The 21,107-nt window shown below is 43.8% G+C and overlaps 1 protein-coding gene across 3 annotated transcripts in view; it reads right to left on the reverse strand.

Annotated features, from left to right (window-relative positions):
* Nucleotides 1-106: 106 nt before the first annotated feature.
* Nucleotides 107-21,107, reverse strand: part of wdr55 (WD repeat domain 55) — a 60,985-nt gene continuing 39,984 nt past the window's right edge. For all 3 annotated transcript variants that reach the window (XM_059991802.1, XM_059991801.1, XM_059991803.1), the window contains 4 exons: nucleotides 13,754-13,933; nucleotides 7,543-7,642; nucleotides 3,099-3,268; nucleotides 107-1,396 (listed from right to left, as the gene is read on the reverse strand). In XM_059991802.1, coding sequence (XP_059847785.1) covers nucleotides 1,069-1,396; nucleotides 3,099-3,268; nucleotides 7,543-7,642; nucleotides 13,754-13,933 — 778 coding nt within the window. In that variant the 3' untranslated portion in view covers nucleotides 107-1,068. The remainder of the gene's footprint in view (nucleotides 1,397-3,098; nucleotides 3,269-7,542; nucleotides 7,643-13,753; nucleotides 13,934-21,107) is intronic.

Raw genomic sequence — 21,107 nt, forward strand, 5'->3', positions numbered from 1 at the left:
GGATGGGTCATCAGCCTTTGCTCTTTTCTGTCTGCAAATCTGCTGCCACATTATTTTTTCCGTATTACAATATTTCATTTCCTCCCAATTTTTATTCAAATATTCACACAATTTATAAAATCCTTTAATCAGACAGAAGTACATGATAAAAATCAGTGCAGACCAACAGAATGAAACTTCCTTCCTCTGGATACTATTGCTTGTACAGATGGTTCAATCTATGGCGTCACTGGTAGTGGCAATTCTGCTTTGTGATTCCTAGATCTGAAATTCCAGGTTTTCCACTGTTTGTAGCATGCTGTGTTTCTCCATTTGCCCAGACATCTGCTCCATATCCAAGTTTCCCTGCAAGGGTACAGATCCAGTACTTTCCAGCATCCAAGATTAAGCATTGCCCATTTACTAACTAGGCAATATAACAGCTCAGGCCTGACCCATCGCTGGAAACCAGGTCCACAGCCCATCATTTAACCTTTTAGTCATTGGTTTTGAAAAAACATACTTGCAGCAGCTTCACAGAGACAAAGCATCAGATCCACAACATTCATGTTTTTCTTGAGAATGTTGCAAGTCTGATGTAGATGCATCACAGGCACTTTTTTTTTTCCAATGCATCTGTGCATACAAGTACTTGTGCATATGACAATAACTCAACTCAACAGTCTTATCTGATTATGATATGTTAGATTAATAGTCCATTGAACTAATTTGATAGAGGTCTCAATATATAATTAGGTCCCTGTGGAGAAAATAATAAACCAAAGTTACCAGCTGCCTTACCTCTTTTGTCCATTTAAAAGGCAGTTTGAGCTGGGGGAAATCAGGCACAAAGTCTGGAATCAGAATCATGCCCCAATTCCGTTCTCAGTTCAACAACACAACCTTACAAATGGAAGTCCCTTCAGAAGCTGCTAAAAAAGGAAAGAAATCTACTTTTAAAGGATGTTACTTTGATCCTCTCAATTGAACAATATGCACAAGTTGACTGGAAGATGAGCCTTTTGCTGCACAAGCAGTAACATAATCCTCTCACAGCTTGCAGGAGATCATGGCATGGGAAAGCCATACCTACTGTGCTTCAAGAATTTCATCGCTTTTACTGCTGTTTTCTTCAACCTCCACATTTCCCTCTGCAAGATCAGCAAAGAAGTCACTTCCAGGCCCATAGCCAAATGCTTTCTTGCTTAATGATTTCAGCTTCCCATATTTCTTCCGTTTCCTGTAGTCATCAACAATGACTGAATGCAGATTAGAAACATCCCAAAATTTCACCTTCTGGTCATGGGCACAGCTGGCAAGAAAATGGCCCTCTCTGGACTTGGCAATCTGCTCAATAGACTCCCCAGGGTGCTGTCCCACACTCCCAATCACGCGATTGGGAAGAATGTTTACGGCCCTAGGAGGAACAAACACATGCACGTTACTCATGTCCCAGGCATGATTACAAGTATTATTCCAACTGAGATTCTACCTAAAACCTGGACTGAAGTAATGAAGATATCCTCTCTAATCCTCGTTGTAATTTGGCTAGGATCAGTACAAGAGGAGAGGATGAATGATCAAGGATTCAGTATTTAGGAGGAGACACTTGAATTTCTTTAACTTATGACTGCTGTGTTACACTGCTGGTGACAGGATCAAGGGCATCACGAAACAGCTGAGGAGTACCTGAAAAGGAATGTGAACAGCCGGAGTTTATGGACCACATTGGTATCAATGCCATAGTTAGGAGGAATAAAGTGCTGCAATTAGATTTAAAAAAACAGAATCTCAAAAGATAGTAATCTCAAGATTAGTCTCTAGATTACAATGCTGACCTATACAGAAAAAGGACAGAACAAATGAATATGTGGCTGGAGAGATGGTGCAGAATGTAAACCACATTATGAATAAGATGCATCTAACAAAGGCAATACAGTAATCATGTTTGGTTTAATCTACCTGACCAGGCACATCAAACTAGCGCATACATGACTGAGGATGAATTTGTGGAATACATACAAGAAGAATTTATAGATTAGTTTGCTGAGAAAGCAACAGGCTATCCCAGATTCAGCACTGTGTAATGAGAAAGGACTAATTAATAATCTAGCTGTAAGAAAGAATGACCATCATATTTAACACTGAATTTTAAAGTAATACAGGTGTCCCTTGCTTTATGAATGTTTGCTTTACGCCACTTCGCTTTTACAAAAGACCTACATTAATAACCTGTTTTCGCATCACAAAGAGGATTTTCGCTTTTACGAAAATTTTTCCCATATAAATTAATGGTTCTTCACTTTACGCCATTTCAGCTTAAGTTTCATAGGCATGCTCTACCTTTGTAAAGGGGGGGGACAGACACCTGTATTGCTCAATCTAAAACCATTGTTTCAATCAGACTGAAAGGAACCAGAAGTATGCAGGCTAGTTGGGGAAGTCTGGAAGATTACATTAGTGGACAGACAATGGCTGGTATTTAAATACATAACATACGATTTGCAATACATATCCTTGAAGAAACAAAGCACATCAGGAAAAGTGGTACAACCAAAGGTTATACAGAAACTATAGATAATATTGAAGGAAAGGTTTATAATGTTCACAGAAAAAGCAAGTTTGAGAAATTAGAATATTTTAGATTCAACAAGGATGACAAAATAGAAAATAAGAGTAAACTACAAAGAAACAAAAAGATGGGCAGCAAGAGCTTAGATACACATCTATGATATAACATTAGAAAGGGGAAATGTAGCCCATAAAGAGAATGTACAGTGCAAAAAAGGAAGTATGTTTCAATGTATATGTGACCATAGCTATATAACAATTACAACACGGAAACAGGTCATCTCGGCCCTTCTAGTCCTACTGACCTGCACACAGCCCATAATGCTCCATTCCTTTCCTGTCCATATACCTATCCAATTTTACTTTAAATGACAATATCAAACCTGCCTCTTCCACTTCAACTGGAACAACTGAATCAACTGTGGTACTTGTTTCATTACATCGGGTTGATCACCGTTGATAGCAGGAAGGATGCAATGGCCCAGGTGCAGGGTTGATGGGAGTGGGTAGGATGGAAAATATAAACAGTATCCAATATGCTTTCTCACCTGATGACTCCATCCATGGAAGCTGTACAAAGAATGTTATCTGTGATAGGCACGACACAGTCAATGGATTCTCTTTGCACTGAGAATCGATCACTGGTTGCCCCAAATCCATCCCAGTTGAAGAGGTAGATCATTCCCTCAGATGAACTGCACATCACCTTGCTGCCTCGCTATTCACAAATGGAGGAAAGTTAGTTAGCAACATACAGCATACTGCCATGGCTCCAATTCCATTAAACTACTGCCTCACCGAGAGGAAAAGTATAACACTCTTAGCCCACTCTGTTTAATTCTAACCCTAATCAGGCAATCCAACTCCTTTTAAGAATAACGGCAACAAAGAATAAAGATAACTACAACAGCATTTCTCTCCTGTCAGTAGCTGGGAAGATCCTGGCTCATGTAATTATCAACTGCCCAATTACCAATGTGGAGAAAAGAATATTCCCAAGACATAGCATGCTTTTCGTCTGGGTCACAGCATCATCAACATGATCTTCGCAGTTCACCATGTTTAAGAAAAAAGTGTCAAGACCCGTGCATCGACTTTGTAGATTGAACTGAAGTGTTTGATACAGCAAAAAGAGAGGTGCTCTGAGCCAAAACTGGGTGCAAATTCGTCAACCTCATTTGCCTTTTCATGCCAATATGACTGGCCAAGTCCTCTCAAATGGTGACATCTCACAGCCATTCAATACTTCAAACTGTGACCCTGTGTTGTTCAACCTGGTCTTCACATGTGCTGAACCAGGCAATCAAAGACCTCAAATATGAAGTACAGACTTGAGGGACTTTTTGTCCTGTGTCATTTGAGTACCAGAACAAAGATGCTCAAGAAACTAATCCTAGAGGCCCTCTACACCAACGACTGTACAGAGATTCTGGGGCCTGTTGACTTGCGGCAGTTAGGTGTTCTGAGCAGTGGCCAATTGTAGATCTAAAGAGTGAGAAGACATAGCTCACTCAGGTTTGCAGATTAAGTAGAAAAGGCAGCAACATGCAGCAGTTCAATGACTTGAGCAGCAGCCAATCAGTGTTCAGGATTTACTGATTAAAATAAGGCAGGGGCAAATGCAGCAGCCATTATCAGAGCAGCCATTGTTGGAGTGGACAGAGAAAGCATAGGATTTTTGAAGCTTTAGCTCTTAGAGGCTTGAGTGACAGAAAGTGAAAAGCTGTACAGTTCATTTATTGTTTTTCCTTCTCTATATTTGCTCAGTTAGTTGTGGGATGTGGGAAGGCAGGCAAACAGCCGGTGGCCCTGATGAATACACCTCCAAGAAGTACACCCAACTACAGCTTCTAACACTCTGTGTTAAGGAGTTGGAGCTGTAGCTGGATGAATTCTGGATCATTCTGGAGGCTGATGGGATGATAGATGGGATATATAGAGAGGTGGTTACACCCAAGGTGCACAACACAGGAGACAGTCAGGAAGGGGAAAGGAGTTAAACAGCCAGTAGAGAGTACACTGTGTTCATCCCCTTCATCAATAAATATACCACTTTGGATACTGTCAGGGAGGATGACCTGGTAGAGGAAAGTCACAGCGGTCAGGTCTCTGGTTCTCTGACTAAGAAGGGAACTGGGGAGAAGAGGTGAGCTGTGGTGATAGGAGATTTGTTAGTTAGGGGAATAGAAAAAAGGTTCTATGGACAAGGACCAGATTCCCAAATGGTATGTTGCCTCCCGGATGCCAAGGTTCAAGACATCTCGGATCAAGTCCTCAGCATTCTTAAGTAGGAGGGTGAGCAGCCAGAGGTCCAAATGACATAGTGACGAGGTTCTGCAAAGTGAGTTCAGGAGTTTGGTGCTAAGTTAAAGGACAGGACCACTAGAGTTATGATTTCAGAATTGCTACCCATGTCATGTGCAACCGAGGCCAAAAATAGGAAGATTATACAGGCTACCACTTCGATAAGGAGTTGATGTAGGAGGAGGGAGTCATATTTTTGGATTATTAGGCTCTTTTCCAGGGAAGGTGGGGGAAGGGTTGCAGGGTTAAGGGAACAAGATGTCTTGGCCTCCACTGCGTCTGTGGCAGAGCATTCCACAGATTCCTAACACTTCGGTTAAAAATTTTTTTAAAAAAATCTCCTTACCTTTGTTCTAAAAGGTCACCCCTGAATTTTGAGGTTGTGCCCTCCAGTTCTGGATACCCCCACCAGAGGAAACATCCTGTCCACATCCACCTTATCTAGTCCTTTCAACATTCGGTAGGTTTCAGTAAGATCCCATGCATTCTTCTAAATTCCAAACAGTACAGGCCAAAAAATTCCAAAAGCTCCTCATATGTTAACCCCTTCATTCCTGGAATCATCCTCGTCAACCTTCTCCAGACTCTATTCAACGACAACACATCCTTTCTGAGATACGGGGCCCAAAACTGTTGACAATACTCCAAGTGTGGCCTGACTGATGTCTTATAAAGCTTCAGCATTATCTCATTGCTTTTATATTCTATTCTGTTTTAAATAAATGCCAACATTGCACTTGCCTTTTTTACCACAGACTCAATGAGTAAATTAACCTTCTGGGAGTCTTGCACGAGGACTCAAGTCTGCCTGCACCTCTGATGTTTGAAACTTCTCTCCATTTAGATAATACTCTGTACTATTGTTCCCTTTACCAAAACGCATTATCATACAATTCTCAACACTGTATTCCATCTGCCACTTTTTTGCCCATTCTTCCTATTTGTCTAAGTCCTGCTGCAATCACACTGCTTCCTCAGCACTACCTACTCCTCCACCTATCTTCATATCATCTGCAACTTTTTCAACAAAGCCATCAATTCCATTATCCAGATCACTGACAAACAATGTGAAAAGTAGCAGTTCCATTAGCTACCCCTGAGGTACTCCACTAATCATGGGAAGCCAACCAGAAAAAGCCCACTTTATTCCCACTCACTTCTTCCTGCCTGTCAGCCATTCCTCTATCCATGTCAGTATGTTTCCTGTAACACCATAGGATTTTATCTTGTTAAGCAGCCTCGTGGGGCACCCTACCTTCTAAAAATCTAAGTAAATGACACCCACTGCCTCTCTTCTATCCATCCTGCTTGTTATTTCCTCAAATAACTCTAACAGATCCATCAGGCAAAATTTGTCTTGACAGAAACCATGCTGACTTTGACTTATTTTATCATTATTCTCCAAGTTCACTGAAATATCATCCTTAATAATTGACTCCAACACTTTCTCAACCACTGAGGTTAGGCTAATTTATCTACAATTTCCTTTCTTTTGCCTTCCTCCCTTCTTAGAGGCCAAAGGAACAGGATTTAGGCTGGAGGGCCACAAGTCCGATCAAACGTTCTCCTCTGTCTTCTACGGACAAGCCAATTCTAAATCCAAATGACCAATGGATTCCAGGTATCTTAATTTTCTGGATGAGCCTTCCATAAGAGACCTTGACTAAAATCCTTATGGATAAATTGCACAGCTCTGCTTCATCAATCACCTTTGTTGTCTTCTCAAAAATCTTAATCAAATTAGTAAGATGACACTTGCCAACTGTTGCTAATTAGGCCATAGTTTTCTAAGTGCTCATAAATCCTATCCTTAAGAATCTTCTCCAGTAAATTCCATACCACTGATATGAGACTGACTAGTATACAGTTTCCAGGATTATCCCTGTTTCCCTTCTGAATAACAGAACACCATTAGCTACTCTTCAGTATTCTGGGACTTCACATGTGGTTAGAGAGGACAGAGATTCTGGTCAAAGTCCCAACAATTTCATCTCTTGTCTCTCTCAATAAACCTAGGGACTTATCAACCTTAATTTACTTCAGTGACCTTACACCATCTCCTTTATCTCAAAATGGTCTGGGAAGCTCTTATTGTTTAGTCCCAATGGCTAGTTGAAGGATCACATCCTTTTCCGCAAGTTCTCATTAGACTGTTGCTGCAGTTCCAAAGACCAAAGACAAATAGAAAGGAAGAGGAGTGTGATGAAGAATTGAGTGACAGACAACTTCAAGTTTAAGGCCATCCTTAGAAGCTGAATGAGGATGTTCTGCAGAGCTCTCTCACAGTCTATGTTGGTTTCCTCAGTGAGGCTCAAACCATATTGCAGTGCACTACATTGTGAATACCAGTGCATTGCTTAAGATAGTGAAGAGGACTGGGTTTCAGCTGGGTGAAGCTGAGCCATGGAGGATGCTGTGATGGAGGCTGACAATGGAGGATGATTAAATATGATGGCGAGTGAACCACAGTGCTGTGCCTTCTGTCATTAAAACTGTCAACTTTACTTTCTCCTAGTCAACTACCATTTCAGACAAAAGTTTTAATCCGTTATTTTGAATCTTCACTATTCGGCTATTTCAGCATTTCAAGTTTAGAAAGTTTTACTAACGCACATATGCTTTAAAGAATTTGCCCTTGATTTTGCAGTATTTAATTGAAATATATTTCAATTCTGCTAAAGAATTTACCTTCATAATAGCCAGTGATGTAAGGTCACCATCCTGAAACTCTGATTGCAGCTCAAAGCGACGCCTCTTGATATTGAAAACACACATTGTACCATCACCACTGGAAAGATACACAAGGCAATGTGAAGAGTCAAGATACAAAGACAGAAAGAGACATAGAATTACTGCATATGGAACAGTATAGAAGAGACCAGTTGGACCAAAATAGTAAAATTCTCTCTCCACCCACCTTTTCCCATTCTTTATCCAACATCAGCAGCATCACCCTCCAATTCCCTTTATACTTAATCTAGCTTCCTCAAATGTCTATAATGTTCATCCCCACCATTGCAGTCAGCAGAATCTTCCACATATTCACTGTTCTCTGAAAAAAGTTTCTTTTACTCTCTCACTACTTTGCATTAATACCCTTAAATATGCTTTTCCCAAGGTGAAACATTCTCTTTCTACCTGCTTTATGAAAGTGTTAGATAATTTTGAACACGGCAAAAGAAATGGTCTGTCAGCCTCTCCTATGAAATAAACCTCACAGCTGCACTTTCAGAAAATAATATTTTTAGATTTATGCACAATTCCATTCACAATTCTTTAGCAAATGCCCCATGCAGCAGATAACATTCAGACTTACAAGTGATGATTTCAGTTTCAAACAGGCAAAAGTTGATCACCCACCCTTGATACTCAATAGCATTCCGCTGCAGAACCCATCACAACAAATGCTCCATGGTCACCATTGACACAAAACTCAACTGTCTTGTTCAGTGTTCCTACGAGCTGAGTGTTCTCTTGTGAGTGACTCATCTTTTGATATCCCAAGCCCTTCCACCGACTGCAAGGCTGAAGTGAGGAGACTAATGAAATACTCTGGACCTGCCTCAATTAATGCAGCTTTATTTACTCGGTAACATCCAGACCTATCGACTGCTGTCCATGTCTGGCACAAGTTGTATCCATCTACACCATAACTTTGGACTTAATGGACCAAATGTCCACCTGTGCTTCTATAAACTCTACTTTTCAATTCTATTCCACAATGTCCACATCTCCACAACTGCATGAACAGCCTGGACTGTTTCCAAAACCCCTCTCCCTTCTGGATTTCTCTGCCTCAATCTCAGGAGACAAACTATCAATCCTATCTATTAATAACCCACAGACTGGTACATCAACTGCAACTACACCTCTTCCCACCCTGTCCACAATTCCTTCTTTCAGTTACACGTACAACACGCTGGAGGAACTCAGCAGGTTGGGCAACATCCATGGGAACGAACAGTCAACGTTTTGGGCCAAGACGCTTCGTCAGGACTTAAGAGGGAGGGGGCAGGGGCCCAATAAAGAAGGTTGGGGGGGGGGGAGGGTGGGAAGGAGAAGGCTGGTGGGTGTCAGGTGAAGAACTAGTAAGAAGAAAGATCAAGGGGTGGGGGAGGAAATGGGCAGGAAAGGTGAAGAAGGAATGTAAGGGGAAAGCACTACAGGTAGTAGAAGGAGGTGGAACCATGAGAAAGGTGGAGGCAAAGTGAAACTGGGATAGGGAGGGGGAGGGAATTACTGGAAGTTGGAGAATTCAATGTTCATGCCAAGGAGCTGGAGACTACTCAGATGGTATATGAGGTGTTGCTCCTCCAACCTGAGTTTGGCCTCATCATGGCAGTAGAGGCCATGTATGGACATATCTGAATGGGAATGTGAAGCAGAGTTAAAGTGGGTGGCAACTGGGAGATCCTGACTGTTACAGCGGACGGAGTGGAGGTGCTCAACGTAACGGTCCCCGAATCTGCATCGGGTCTCGCCGATGTAGAGGAGGCCGCACCAGGAGCACCAGATGCAATAGATGACCGCAACAGACTCATAAGTGAAGTGTTGCCTCACGTGGAAGGACTGTTTGGGGCCCTGAATGGTGGTAGGAGAGGAGGTGTAGGGACAGATGAAGCACTTAAGCTTGCAGGGATAAGTGCCAGGTGGGAGATCCATGGGGAGAGACATGTGGACCAGGGAGTTGCGGAGGGAATGATCCCTGTGGAAAGCAGAGAGGGGTAGAGGGAAAGATGTGCTTAGTGGTGGGGTCCTGTGAAGGTGGCGGAAGGTGCAGAGGATAATGTGCTGGATCCAGAGGTTGGTGGGTTGATAGGTGAGGACAAGGGGAACTCTGTCCCTGTTGTGGTGACTGGAGGATGGGGTGAGGGTCGAAGTGCGGGAAATGGAGGAGATGCGGGTGAGGGCATCATTGATGACAGCAGAAGGGAAACCACGATCCTTAAAGGAGGATGATATTAGAGATGTCTGGAATGGAAAGCCTCACCCTGGGAGCTGATGCGGTGAAGACAGAGGAACTGGGAATAGGGAATAGCATTTTTGCATGTGGCAGGGTGGGAAGAGGTATAGACAAAGTAGTTATAGGAGTCAGTGGGTTTTATAGAAGATGTCAGAGGACAGTCTCTCTCCAGAGATGGAGACTAAGAGATCGAGAAAGGGGAAAGAAGATGGACCAAGTGAATTTGAGGTTGGGTGGAAGTTAGAGGCAAAGTTGATGAAATTGATGAGCTCAGCATGGGTGCAGGAAGCAGCACCAATGTAGTCGTCAATGTAGCAAAGGAAAAGTTGGGGAGCAGTAGGTTTGGAGCATAGACTGTTCCACATAACCAATGAAGAGGCAGGCATAGCTGGGGCCCATGCAAGTGCCCATAGCCACAAGTTTGGTCTGAAGAAAGTGGGAAGAGCCAAGAAAAGTTAAAGTGTGAGTTCCAATTCCGCCAACCGGAAGCGGGTGGTGGTGGTGGGGAACTGGTGAGGTCTATTATACAGAAAGTAGCGAAGGGCTTTCAGGCCTCCTTGATGGGGAATGGAAGTGTATAAGGATTGGACATCCATAGTGAAAATGAAGCAGTCAGGACTGGGGAACTGGAAGTTATTGAAGAGGTGGAGGGCATGGGATGTATCCTGGATGTAGGTGGGGGGGGGGGGGGGGGTGGGGACTGAACTATGGGTGACAAAATGGAGTCCAGGTAGGCAGATACAAGTTCAGTGGGGCAGGTGCAGGCTGAAACTATGGGTCTACTGGGACAGTCAGGCTTGGGGATCTTGGGGAGAAGGTAAAACCGAACAGTGCGGAGTGTGGGAATTATGAGTTTTTTGGCTGAAGATGGAAGGTCTCTGGAGTTGATAAGGGCAGTGAAGGTTCGGGAGACAATGGTTTGATGTTTTTTGGTAGGGTCCTGTTCCAGGGGTAAGTAAGAGGAGGTGTCAGAGAGCTGCTGTTTGGCCTCAGTGAGGTAGAGGTCCATCCACCAGACTACTACGGAACCACCTTTGTCTGCAGGTTAAATGGTGAGGTTAGGATTAGTGTGGAGAGTGTGGAGGGCAGTGCGTTCAGAGGGAGAGAGGTTGGAACAGGACAGAGGAGTGGTGAAGTTGAGATAGTTGATGTCTGGGCAACAGATGGAGATGAAAAGATCAAGTGCAGGTAGAAGGGCTTGGGGGGGTGTGTCCAGGGGAGGAGAAGGAGGGTTGAAGACAGGAGAAGGGGTCATCAGTGGGGGAGGGGAATCCTTGTTAAAGTTGTAGGCTCGGAGATGTAGGCGATGGAAGAAGAGTTCAGCATCATGGCGGGCACAGAACTCACTGAGGAACGGAGGGGGGATAAGGGACTTTCTGTATAATAGACCTCACCAGTTCCCCACCATCACCACCCCCTTCCGGTTGGCGGAATTGGAACTCACACTTTAACTTTTCTTGGCTCTTCCCACTTTCTTCAGACCAGAGGAATAAGACGAGCAGTAGGAACCAGCAGCAGTAAGAATGGTCCCGGTCTGGAGAGAGTCAGGACCTCAGTCCGAGCTGGATCTGGAGCTGGGGGTGGCAGAGCCTGTGACCTGAAGGGCACCAGAACTGAGGTCCGAGTCGGAATCAAGTGAGTCCATGGCCCGCTGGGGCTGGTGCCCATGTCAAGGAGGCCATGGTTCCAGTCGGGGTCAGAGTCAGAGGCGGATGGGTCTTTGGCCTGCCGAAGGCCTGAGAAGTCGAAGTCCAAGGGGCTGGGATCCGGGCTGGAGGCAGTCATCGTCGTGGGCTGCAGGCGGGCGAGCTTGTGGTCTTTCTTGGATGTGAGGAAGGAGAAGGAACGGCGGTTGGAGGTGTGAATCCAACAGAGAATGAAGTCTAGCAGAGGTCCATGGTAGACGGTGGAGAGCGAGGCCCGGAGTGGTGGCAGAGAAAGAGACAGGGCCTGTAGGTATCTCCGCATGGCAGTGAGCGTGGCACAGAGAATCTGGCAGGAGCAATGGAGGGAGCAACAGTCAATAAAACGGAGATCCCTACACCTCCTCTCTTATAACCATTCAGGGCCCCAAACAGTCCTTCCAGGTGAGGCAACACTTCACTTGTGAGTCTGTTGGAATCATCTATTGCATCCGGTGCTCCCGGTGCAGCCTCCTCTACAACGGTGAGACCCGACGCAGATTGGGGGACCGCTTTGTCGAGCACCTCCACAACCCCCGTCCGCCACAACAGACAGGATCTCCCGGTTGCCATCCACTTCAACTCTGCTTCACATTCCCATTTGGATATGTCCATACATGGCCTCCTCTACTGCCATGATGAGGCCAAACTCAGGTTGGAGGAGGAACACCTCATATATGTCTGGATAGTCTCCAGCCCCTTGGCATGAACATTGAATTCTCCAACTTCTGGTAATTCCCTCCCCTCCCTTCCCCCATCCCAGTTTCACTCTACCTCCTCCTCCAGCTGCCTATCCTCTCTCATGATTCCACCTCTTTCTACTACCCATAGTTCTTTCCCCTTACATTCCTCCTTCACTTTTCCTGTCTATCCCCTCCCTGCTTCCCCTCCCCATCCCTTGATCTTTCCTCTTACTGGTTTTTCACCTGGCACCTACCGGCCTTCTCCTTCCCACCTTCTTTATAGGGCCCCTGCCCCATCTCTCCTCAGTCCTGATGAAGGGTCTTGGCCCGAAACGTTGACTGTTCGTTTCCACAGATGCTGAGTTCCTCCAGCGTGTTGTGTGTGTTGCTTTGACCCTAGCATTGGCAGAGAATTTTGTGTTTATCATCTTTCAGTTTCTCCTTCTTTGCCGCATCTGTTTTCTTGATGTTTTCTACTTTGGGCTCTCTGAAGTGCTGCCCTCTTCAAGAGGCATGATTACCTCATTGCTATCAGGGATGGACCCCTCGCATTCATTTCTTCCATCCAACACACATGTCACCACACCCACATGTCCCCTACAACCTAACCAGCCCATGCCCACTCCCACCACCACCACCCCTCCCCAGAGCTGAGGAATTCAGAACCCAGGGAGTAAAGAAAAAGGCAGGCTTAAAGTTGAATTACCCTTCCATTTATTGTGTATTCCTTGCCTCATCGCACTTTCCCAATTCACACTTTGCTGCTCAACTGACCGATCTTCTCAGTCAGAAGCTTTCCTCCTCACCGTCAACCAGGTGGCTTATGTTTACTGTATATCAGCTGAAAACTTCCTTGTCAAGTCTCCAAAATTTAGATCAAGTCATTAATTTATGCTACTGAAGACATAGAACTGAGTACTAAACTCTGTGAAACGTACTGGTACTAGCCTTCCAGTAACAAAATCACCTGTTAATCTGTTTCTACTACTGAGAAATTTTGGTTCCTATTTGTCTCAGTTTATTGGATCCCAAAGACTTCGACTTTTTTTTTTGGACTGGCCTTTCATCTGGAACTTTGTCAAAAGTCTCATTACATCAACCATACTCCCTTATCAACTTTGCTTGTTACTTCTTAAAAGAATTTTGATTAGTCAGTCAAGTTGGCATCTTCCCAAATTCATACTGACTGCCCCCAATGAATCCAAGTCTTTCTAAATTAAGCTGTGTATTTTCCTTAGGCTTATAAAGTAATACATCATAACTGGCTATATCATTTGCTATAAAATAAATATAGGCACTGAATAACCTTCTGCTCTTCTTTGAAACAGTGCATCAGGAGCCTTAAAAAGTCATACACAGTTGGATTAGGGTCTAACTGAACATTTTTCTTGTTGTTTAACTTGCTTACATGTTTGGATAATCACCTTGTCTGTAATTTGTAGTATAGCCTTTTCTGCCTCAAAATCTCTCAAATTTGAACATCTCATTTGCACCTCTGGAGTGTGTCCAACCCATGAGCTCTTCAGCTAAGAGGCAGAAATACCAAACACAGAGTCAACTTGTCCCCATACCTGGTTGTAAGCAATATCTTCTTATTCTGGTCAATGGTGATGTCACTGATGTAATCATCATGGTTTTTCATCTCCATGAAGGAGGTTTTTTTCCGCAAGTCCCAAACTTTCAATAAACCATCATCATCTCCCGTGGCAAAAAGATTTTCATCAATCAGCTTCAGGCTATTAATAGCAACACTATTGGAAAGAAAAGCAAAGGACCAGCATTAATGAACCTCAGGGACAGATAATGGAGGGTGGTTAGCCAAGGAAAGAGGGGAGCTAGGAATCTGTTGTGGTCTGCAGTTGATTACATATGATTCCTGAACTGAGGCAGGGGGAGGAACAATGCGTACCTATCCAAGTACATTTTTAATGTTGATTATGTACCTGCCTCAACCACCTCCTCTGGCAGCTCATTCTATATACTAGCCGCCCTCTGGGTAAAAGGGTATCCCTCTCGTTTCTCTCCCTACTCACTTTAAACTGATGCTCTCTAGTTCATGAGTCTTCAGCCCCAGGCAAACAACTGTGTGCATTCACTCTCATGAATTTATACACCCTTCATTCTCCTATGCTCCAATGGAAAGAGTCCAAACCTGCTCAGTCTCACTCTCCATAACTATTGAGTGCCAGCAACATCTCATAAATTTTCTCTGCACTCTTTCTGGCTTAGTGACATCCTTCCTTCAGTAGGCTGATCAAAACTGAACACAACATTCTAAATGCAGGTTCACCAATATTTTGTACAATTGCAACACAACATCACAACTCAGTGCCCTGATTTAATGAAGGCTAGCATGTCAAAAGCTTATCTACCCTGCAAGTGGACTAACAGGTAAGGTAGATAAACTCAAGACATGGATAGGTGCATGGGACTGGCATGTTATAGCCATTACAGAAGGAAAGCTAAGTGCATAGAGGATGTGCAGATCAGCTAGCAGATGTTCTCACTGACATCTTCAACATCTCCCTGAGCAGCACCATCGTTCCAATGTACTTCAAAGCCGCCACCATCATCTGCATACCGAAGAAGTCTTCAGTGTCCTACCTCAATGACTACCGTCCCATTGCACTCACATCCATCATCATGAAGTGTTTCAAGAGGCTCATCATGAAGCACATCAAGACCCTGCTGCCCCCCTCACTGAACCCCGCTAAACATCGACGGCTCCTCAGTAGAGATAGTTAATATTTATGAATATTTATTCAGTTTTTTTCTGTGTTGTTTTTACGTAGATCAGTGTAGTTTTTGTACTGTTTCATGCAGCACCATGGTCCTGAAGAACGTTGTCTCATTTTTACTGTGTACTGTACCAGCAGTTATGGTCGAAATGACAATAAAAAGTGACTTGATTTGACTTGACTAAGTGGGGGAGGGGGGTAAGAAAGAGACTGGCAGCTGAACATTATGGGTTAACAGTGCTATATTTGGGATAGAGACAGACAAAAGAGCAGAGGGAGAATTACATTCCTGATGCACTCAGACCGAAGGGTTGAGATGTGTCTATTTTAATGCAAGGAATGTTGTGAACAAAGCAGATGAGCTTAGAGCATGGATCAGTACTTGAAGATATGATGTGGTGACCATTACAGAGACTTGGATGGCTCAGGGACAGAATTGGTTACTTCAAGTGCTGGGTTTTAGATGTTTCAGAAAAGACAGGAAGGGAGGCAAAAGAGGTGGGGGCGTGGGACTGTTCATCAGAGATAGTGTCACAGCAGAAAAGGTGGACGCCATGGAGGGATTGCCTACGGAGTCTCTGTGGGTGGAGGTTAGGAACAGGAAGGGGTCAATAATTTTACTGGGTGTTTTTTTATAGGCAGCCTAATAGTAACAGGGATATTGAGGAGCACATAGGGAAACAGATCCTGGAAAGGTGTAATAATAACAACAGAGTTGTCATGATGGGAGATTTTAATTTTCCAAATATCGATTGGCATCTCTCTAGAGTGAGGGGTTTAGATGGGGTGGAGTTTGTTAGGTGTGTTCAGGAAGGTTTCTTGACACAGTATGTAGATAAGCCTACAAGAGGACAGGCTGTACTTGATCTGGTATTGGGAAATGAACCTGGTCAGGTGTCAGATCTCTCAGTGGGAGAGCATTTTGGAGACAGTAATCATAATTGTCTCTCCTTTATAATAGCATTGGAGAGAAGATAGGAACAGACAAGTTAGAAAAGCATTTAATTGGAGTAAGAGGAATTATGAGGCTGTCCGGCAGGAAATTAGAGGCTTAAACTGGAAACAGATGTTCTCATGGAAAAGTATGGAAGGAATGTGGCAAATATTCAGGGGATATTGGTACAGATACATTCCAATGAGACAGAGAAGTTATGGTAGGGTACAGGAACCATGATGTACAAAGGCTGTAATAAATCTAGTCAAGAAGAAAAGAAAAGCTTACAAAAGGTTCAGGTGATGTTAGAAATCTAGAAGATTATAAGGCTACTAGGAAGGAAGTTCAGAAGGAAATTAGGAGAGCCAGAAGGGGCCATGAGAAAGCCTTGGCGGGCAGAGTTAAGGAAAACCCCAAGGCATTCTACAAGTATGTGAAAAGCAAGAGGATAAGACAAGAAAGAATAGGACCTATCAAATGTGACAATGGAAAAGTGTGTATGGAATCGGAGGAAACAGCAGAGGTACTTAATGAATACTTCAGTATTCACTATGGAAAAGGATCTTGGTGATAATAGTGATGACTTGCAGCAGACTGAAAAGCTTGAGCATGTAGATATTAAGAAAGAGGATGTGCTGGAGCTTTTGGAAAGCCTCAAGTGGTTAAGTCATCGGGACTGGATAAAATATACCCCAGGCTACTGTGGGAGGTGAGGGAGGAGATTGCTGAGCCTCTGTTGATGATCTTTGCATCATCAGTGGGGACAGAAGTTCCCGAGGATTGGAGGGTTGGAGGATTGGAGGGTTGCGGATGTTGTTCCTCTATTCAAGAAAGGCAGTAGAGATAGACCAGGAAATTATACACCAGTGAGTCTTACCTCAGATGGAGAAGATCCTGACAGGCAGGATTTATGAACATTTCAAGAGGTATAATACGATTAGTAGTAGTCAGCATAGCTGACTAAAGGGCAGGTCGTGCCTTACGAGCTTGATTGAATATTTTGAGGATGTGACTAAACACATTGATGAAGGAAGAGCAGTTGATGTAGTGTACTGTAAATTCCGGACTATAAGCCGCTACTTTTTTCCCACACTTTGAACACTGCAGCAACACTGCGGCCTATACTACGGTGCGGCTAATGCATGTTTTTTTTTCATGCCGCCAAAAACATTTTGCCTCGTAACAGTAGACTGTTATGAATCCCGTAGCTGGAGAACTTACCAGCAAAGATAGAGAGGTCCCTTGAAGTCTGATGTCACTATTTTCAAACGTTTTATTTATAAAGGGACACAAAAGTAGGGTCTATACATACATTCAGATAGTGCACATCGTCAACACTCAATCTAAAGCGCGGGTATAGTAATAATCAACATTAATAAGTGAGCTCTGCTGTTGTCTAGGGATTAATAGATTGTCCGTTGGAAATATAAAAGCCACTCAGAAAGTCTGCAGGCCTCAGCCCTTTGAAAATCGCTGGGTTTCACGTGGGGCAACCGAGAGAGAGAGATTGGGGGAGAAGGGAAAGAAAAAGTCTGCGAGCCCTTTACAATTATCTGGTTTTCTGCATTAAATTACTTATACAATATGGTCTGATCTTCATCCAAGTCACAATAATAGACAAACACAATCTGCCTAAACTAATAACACAAAAACAATTGTACTTCTCATGAATACTGATAACATCATTTAAACCATCACACTCTATCTCAGAATTTCTGAGGTGATGCCTTCTGCAAAAGTATTTGGAGTCAGATATTCCAATCAATGAAATGAGATTGGACGTGTGGCTTGTAGAGGTGCCCTGCCTACAAAAAGTCAGGTAACTGACAGAGCATGCTCTTCTCAAGAAAGATCCGCTTTTATGGACCATACCTCAATCAAAGCAACTTTCAGAGGACCTTAGAAGAACTGTAGAGATGCATGAAGCCAGAAAAGGCTACGAAAGCATTTCTAAAGACCCAAGTGTTCATCAGTCCACAGTAAGAGAAAATGTCTACATATGGAGGAAATTCAGTACTGTTTCTACTCTCCCTAGGACTGAGTGTCCTGCAAAGATCACAGCAAGAGCACAACATGCAATGCTGAAAGAGGTGAAAAAGAACCCAAGGGTAACAGCAAAAGACCTGCAGAAATCTCTAGAACTTGCTAAAGTCTCTTTTCATGTGTCCGCTATAAGAAAAACACTGAAAAAGAATGGGTTTCATCAAAGGAGACCACAGAGGAATCCACTGCTCTCCAAAAACAAGCAAACCACTGGTGTACTTCTCAAATACAGAAATACACACCACTATGTTTGGAGGAAAAGGGCACTGGATGCCAAACCAAAACTTTATCCCAACTGTGAAGCATGGTGGAAGGAGCATCATGGTTTCAGGCTGCTTTACTACTTCAGCTCCTGGACACCTTGTCATCATTGAGGGAACAATTAATTAAAAATTGTATCAAGACATTTTACATGAGAATGTCAGGGTAGCAGTCCATCACCTGAAGCTTAATAAAAGTTATTAAATGCAACATGACAATGATCGGAAACACAAGAATAAATCAACAACAGAATGGTTTAAAAAGGAAATTCATGTTTTGGAATGGCCAAGTCAGAATCCAGACCTTAACCCATTTGAGATGTTATGCCATGACCTGAAGAAGGCTGTCCATGCAAGGTATCCCAGAAATATTGATGAACTGAAACAGATATGTATGGAGAAAAGGAGGTCTAAATTCCTCCTTGCCATTTTGCAGGTCTGATCAGCAGCTACAGGAAATGTTTGGTGGAGGTTATTGCTGCTAAAGAAAGTTCTACCAGTTATTAAATACATAGGTTCACATACTTTTTTCCTGTCTGGACTGTGAATAATTAAACAATATGTTCAATAAAGACATGTTTGTGCATTATCAGTGTTGGCAGATTGCATTTGTCTATCATTAGGAGTTAGATGAAGATCAGACCACATCTAATGAGTAATTAATGAAGAAAGATAGGTGGCATTGTGGATAATGAAGTAGGTTTTCAAAGCTTGCAGAGAGATTTAGGCCAGTTAGAAGAGTGGGCTGAAAGATGGCAGATGGAGTTTAATGCTGATAAGTGTGAGGTGCTACATCAAAATAGGACATACATGGTAAATGGTAGGGCATTGAGGAATGCAGTAGAACAGAGTGATCTGGGAATTATGGTGCATAGTTCCCTGAAGATGGAATCTCATATGGATAGGGTGATGAAGAAAGCTTTTGGTATGCTGGCCTTTATAAATCAGAGCATTGAGTATAGGAGTTGGTATGTAATGTTAAAATTGTACAAGGCATTGGTGAGGCCAAATTTGGAGTATTGTGTACAGTTCTGGTCACTGAATTATAGGAAAGATGTCAACAAAATAGAGAGAGTACAGAGGAGATTTACTGAAATGTTACCTGGGTTTCAGCACCAAAGTTACAGAGAAAGGTTGAACAAGTTAGGTCTTCATTCTTTGGAGCGTAGAAGGTTGAGGGGGGGACTTGATAGAGGTATTTAAAATAGATAGAGTTGATGTGAATAGGCTTTTTCTATTGAGAGTAGGGGAGATTCAAACAAGAGGACATGAGTTGAGAGTTAGGGGGCAAAAGTTTAAGGGTAACACGAGGGGGAATTTCTTTACTCAGAGACAGGTAGCTGTGTGGAATGAGCTTCCAGTAGAAGTGGTAGAAGCAGGTTCAGTATTGTCATTTAAAGTAAAATTGGATAGGTATATGGACAGGAAAGGAATGGAGGGTTATGGGCTGAGTGCAGGTTGGTGGGACTAGGTGAGAGTAAGCGTTTGGCATGGACTAGAAGGGCCGAGATGGCCTGTTTCCGTGCTATAATTGTTATATGGTTATATGCAGCATCTGCCTGCTTAAGCATGCCTGGACAAGATAGAAAACCAGCCAATTGCAAAGGATTCACAAACCATTTCTTACAACTGCATATGCAGGAGGACGACCAGGGATCATCCAGTGAGGTTCAACTGTCAACGGTGATCAACCCGATGTAATGAAACAAGTACACAGTTGATTCTTTTCCGCCTTTATTAGTAGCAAGCTACGAGAGAGAACATTCCACTGCACTCACAGAGAGTCAGACACTCGAAGTCTCTCTCTCTAAGGACAAAGAGAACTGTCTAAGGACAGTTTTTTTTATACCATCTTTGTCACGAGTGCCATCAACAGTGATAGTCTGGGACAAAGGCTACTTAATCAACTAAAACAGTGGTAAATGTACTTGACAAAGAACACTTAATCACAACAGGCAGAGGTAATCAGAAAACAGAGTATAGACTGTTACATCCTGCAAGTGAGAGGAGGAGTCAAAAGGACAAATTGAACCTTTAACATCTCAATACAAAAGAACAGCCAGATCCATAGACATTCCGGCTACTCAAATAGAGACTTCACCAAAATGAAGAAGCGAATGTAAAGAAAGTCCTGCTGTTCTTTTAGGTGGCCGGCCTCGTTGTCATGGGGGTGGCTCCGCAACCAGGCGTTCAAGGTTTAGATGCGCTGGTTTGAGACAGTCAATGGTAAAAGTCTCCTCACGACCGCCGATGTCAAGAATACAGGTCATCCCATTATAGTGCACCACCTTGTAGGGTCCTTTGTATGGTCGCTGCAGGGGTGGTCTGTGCGTGCCTCGGCAAACAAAAACATACTTGCTCTGTTGTAGGTCCTTGAAAGAGGGTGCTGTTCTGTGATGGGATGTCGGGACTGGGGCAAGTGTTCCAAGCCGCTCCCGTAGTTTAGTTAGGACCACAGTAGGTGTGTCCTCCTGGCCACGGGTTGCTGGGACAAACTCACCGGGAACTGCGAGCAGGGCACCGTAAACAAGTTCGGCCAATGATGTGGCCAGCTCCTCCTTGGGTGCCGTGCAGATGCCAAGCGGCACCCAGGGAGTTCGTCAACCCAGTCTGGCCCTCGGAGGCGAGCCATCAGGGCTGACTTCAAGTGCCTGTGGAAACATTCCACCAGGCCATTGGACTGCGGGTGGTAAGCAGTCATTCGGTGGAGCTGGGCTCCGAGGAGTTGTGCCAGTGCAGACCACGAAGTCGATGTGAACTGCACACCCCTGTCAGAAGTGACGTGGGCTGGGAGTCCGAACCGTGCCACCCAGGTGGTAATCAGGGCTCTGGCGCATGTCTCCGTGGCCGTGTCAGCGAATGGGATAGCTTCCGGCCACCTCGTGAACCTGTCCACCATGGTAAACAGGTACCTCTCTCCTCTCGAAACCGGTAGTGGGCCGACGATGTC

This window comes from Hypanus sabinus, chromosome 16 (genome assembly GCF_030144855.1).
Source record: "Hypanus sabinus isolate sHypSab1 chromosome 16, sHypSab1.hap1, whole genome shotgun sequence".
In the NCBI taxonomy this organism is placed as follows: Eukaryota; Metazoa; Chordata; class Chondrichthyes; order Myliobatiformes; family Dasyatidae; genus Hypanus; species Hypanus sabinus.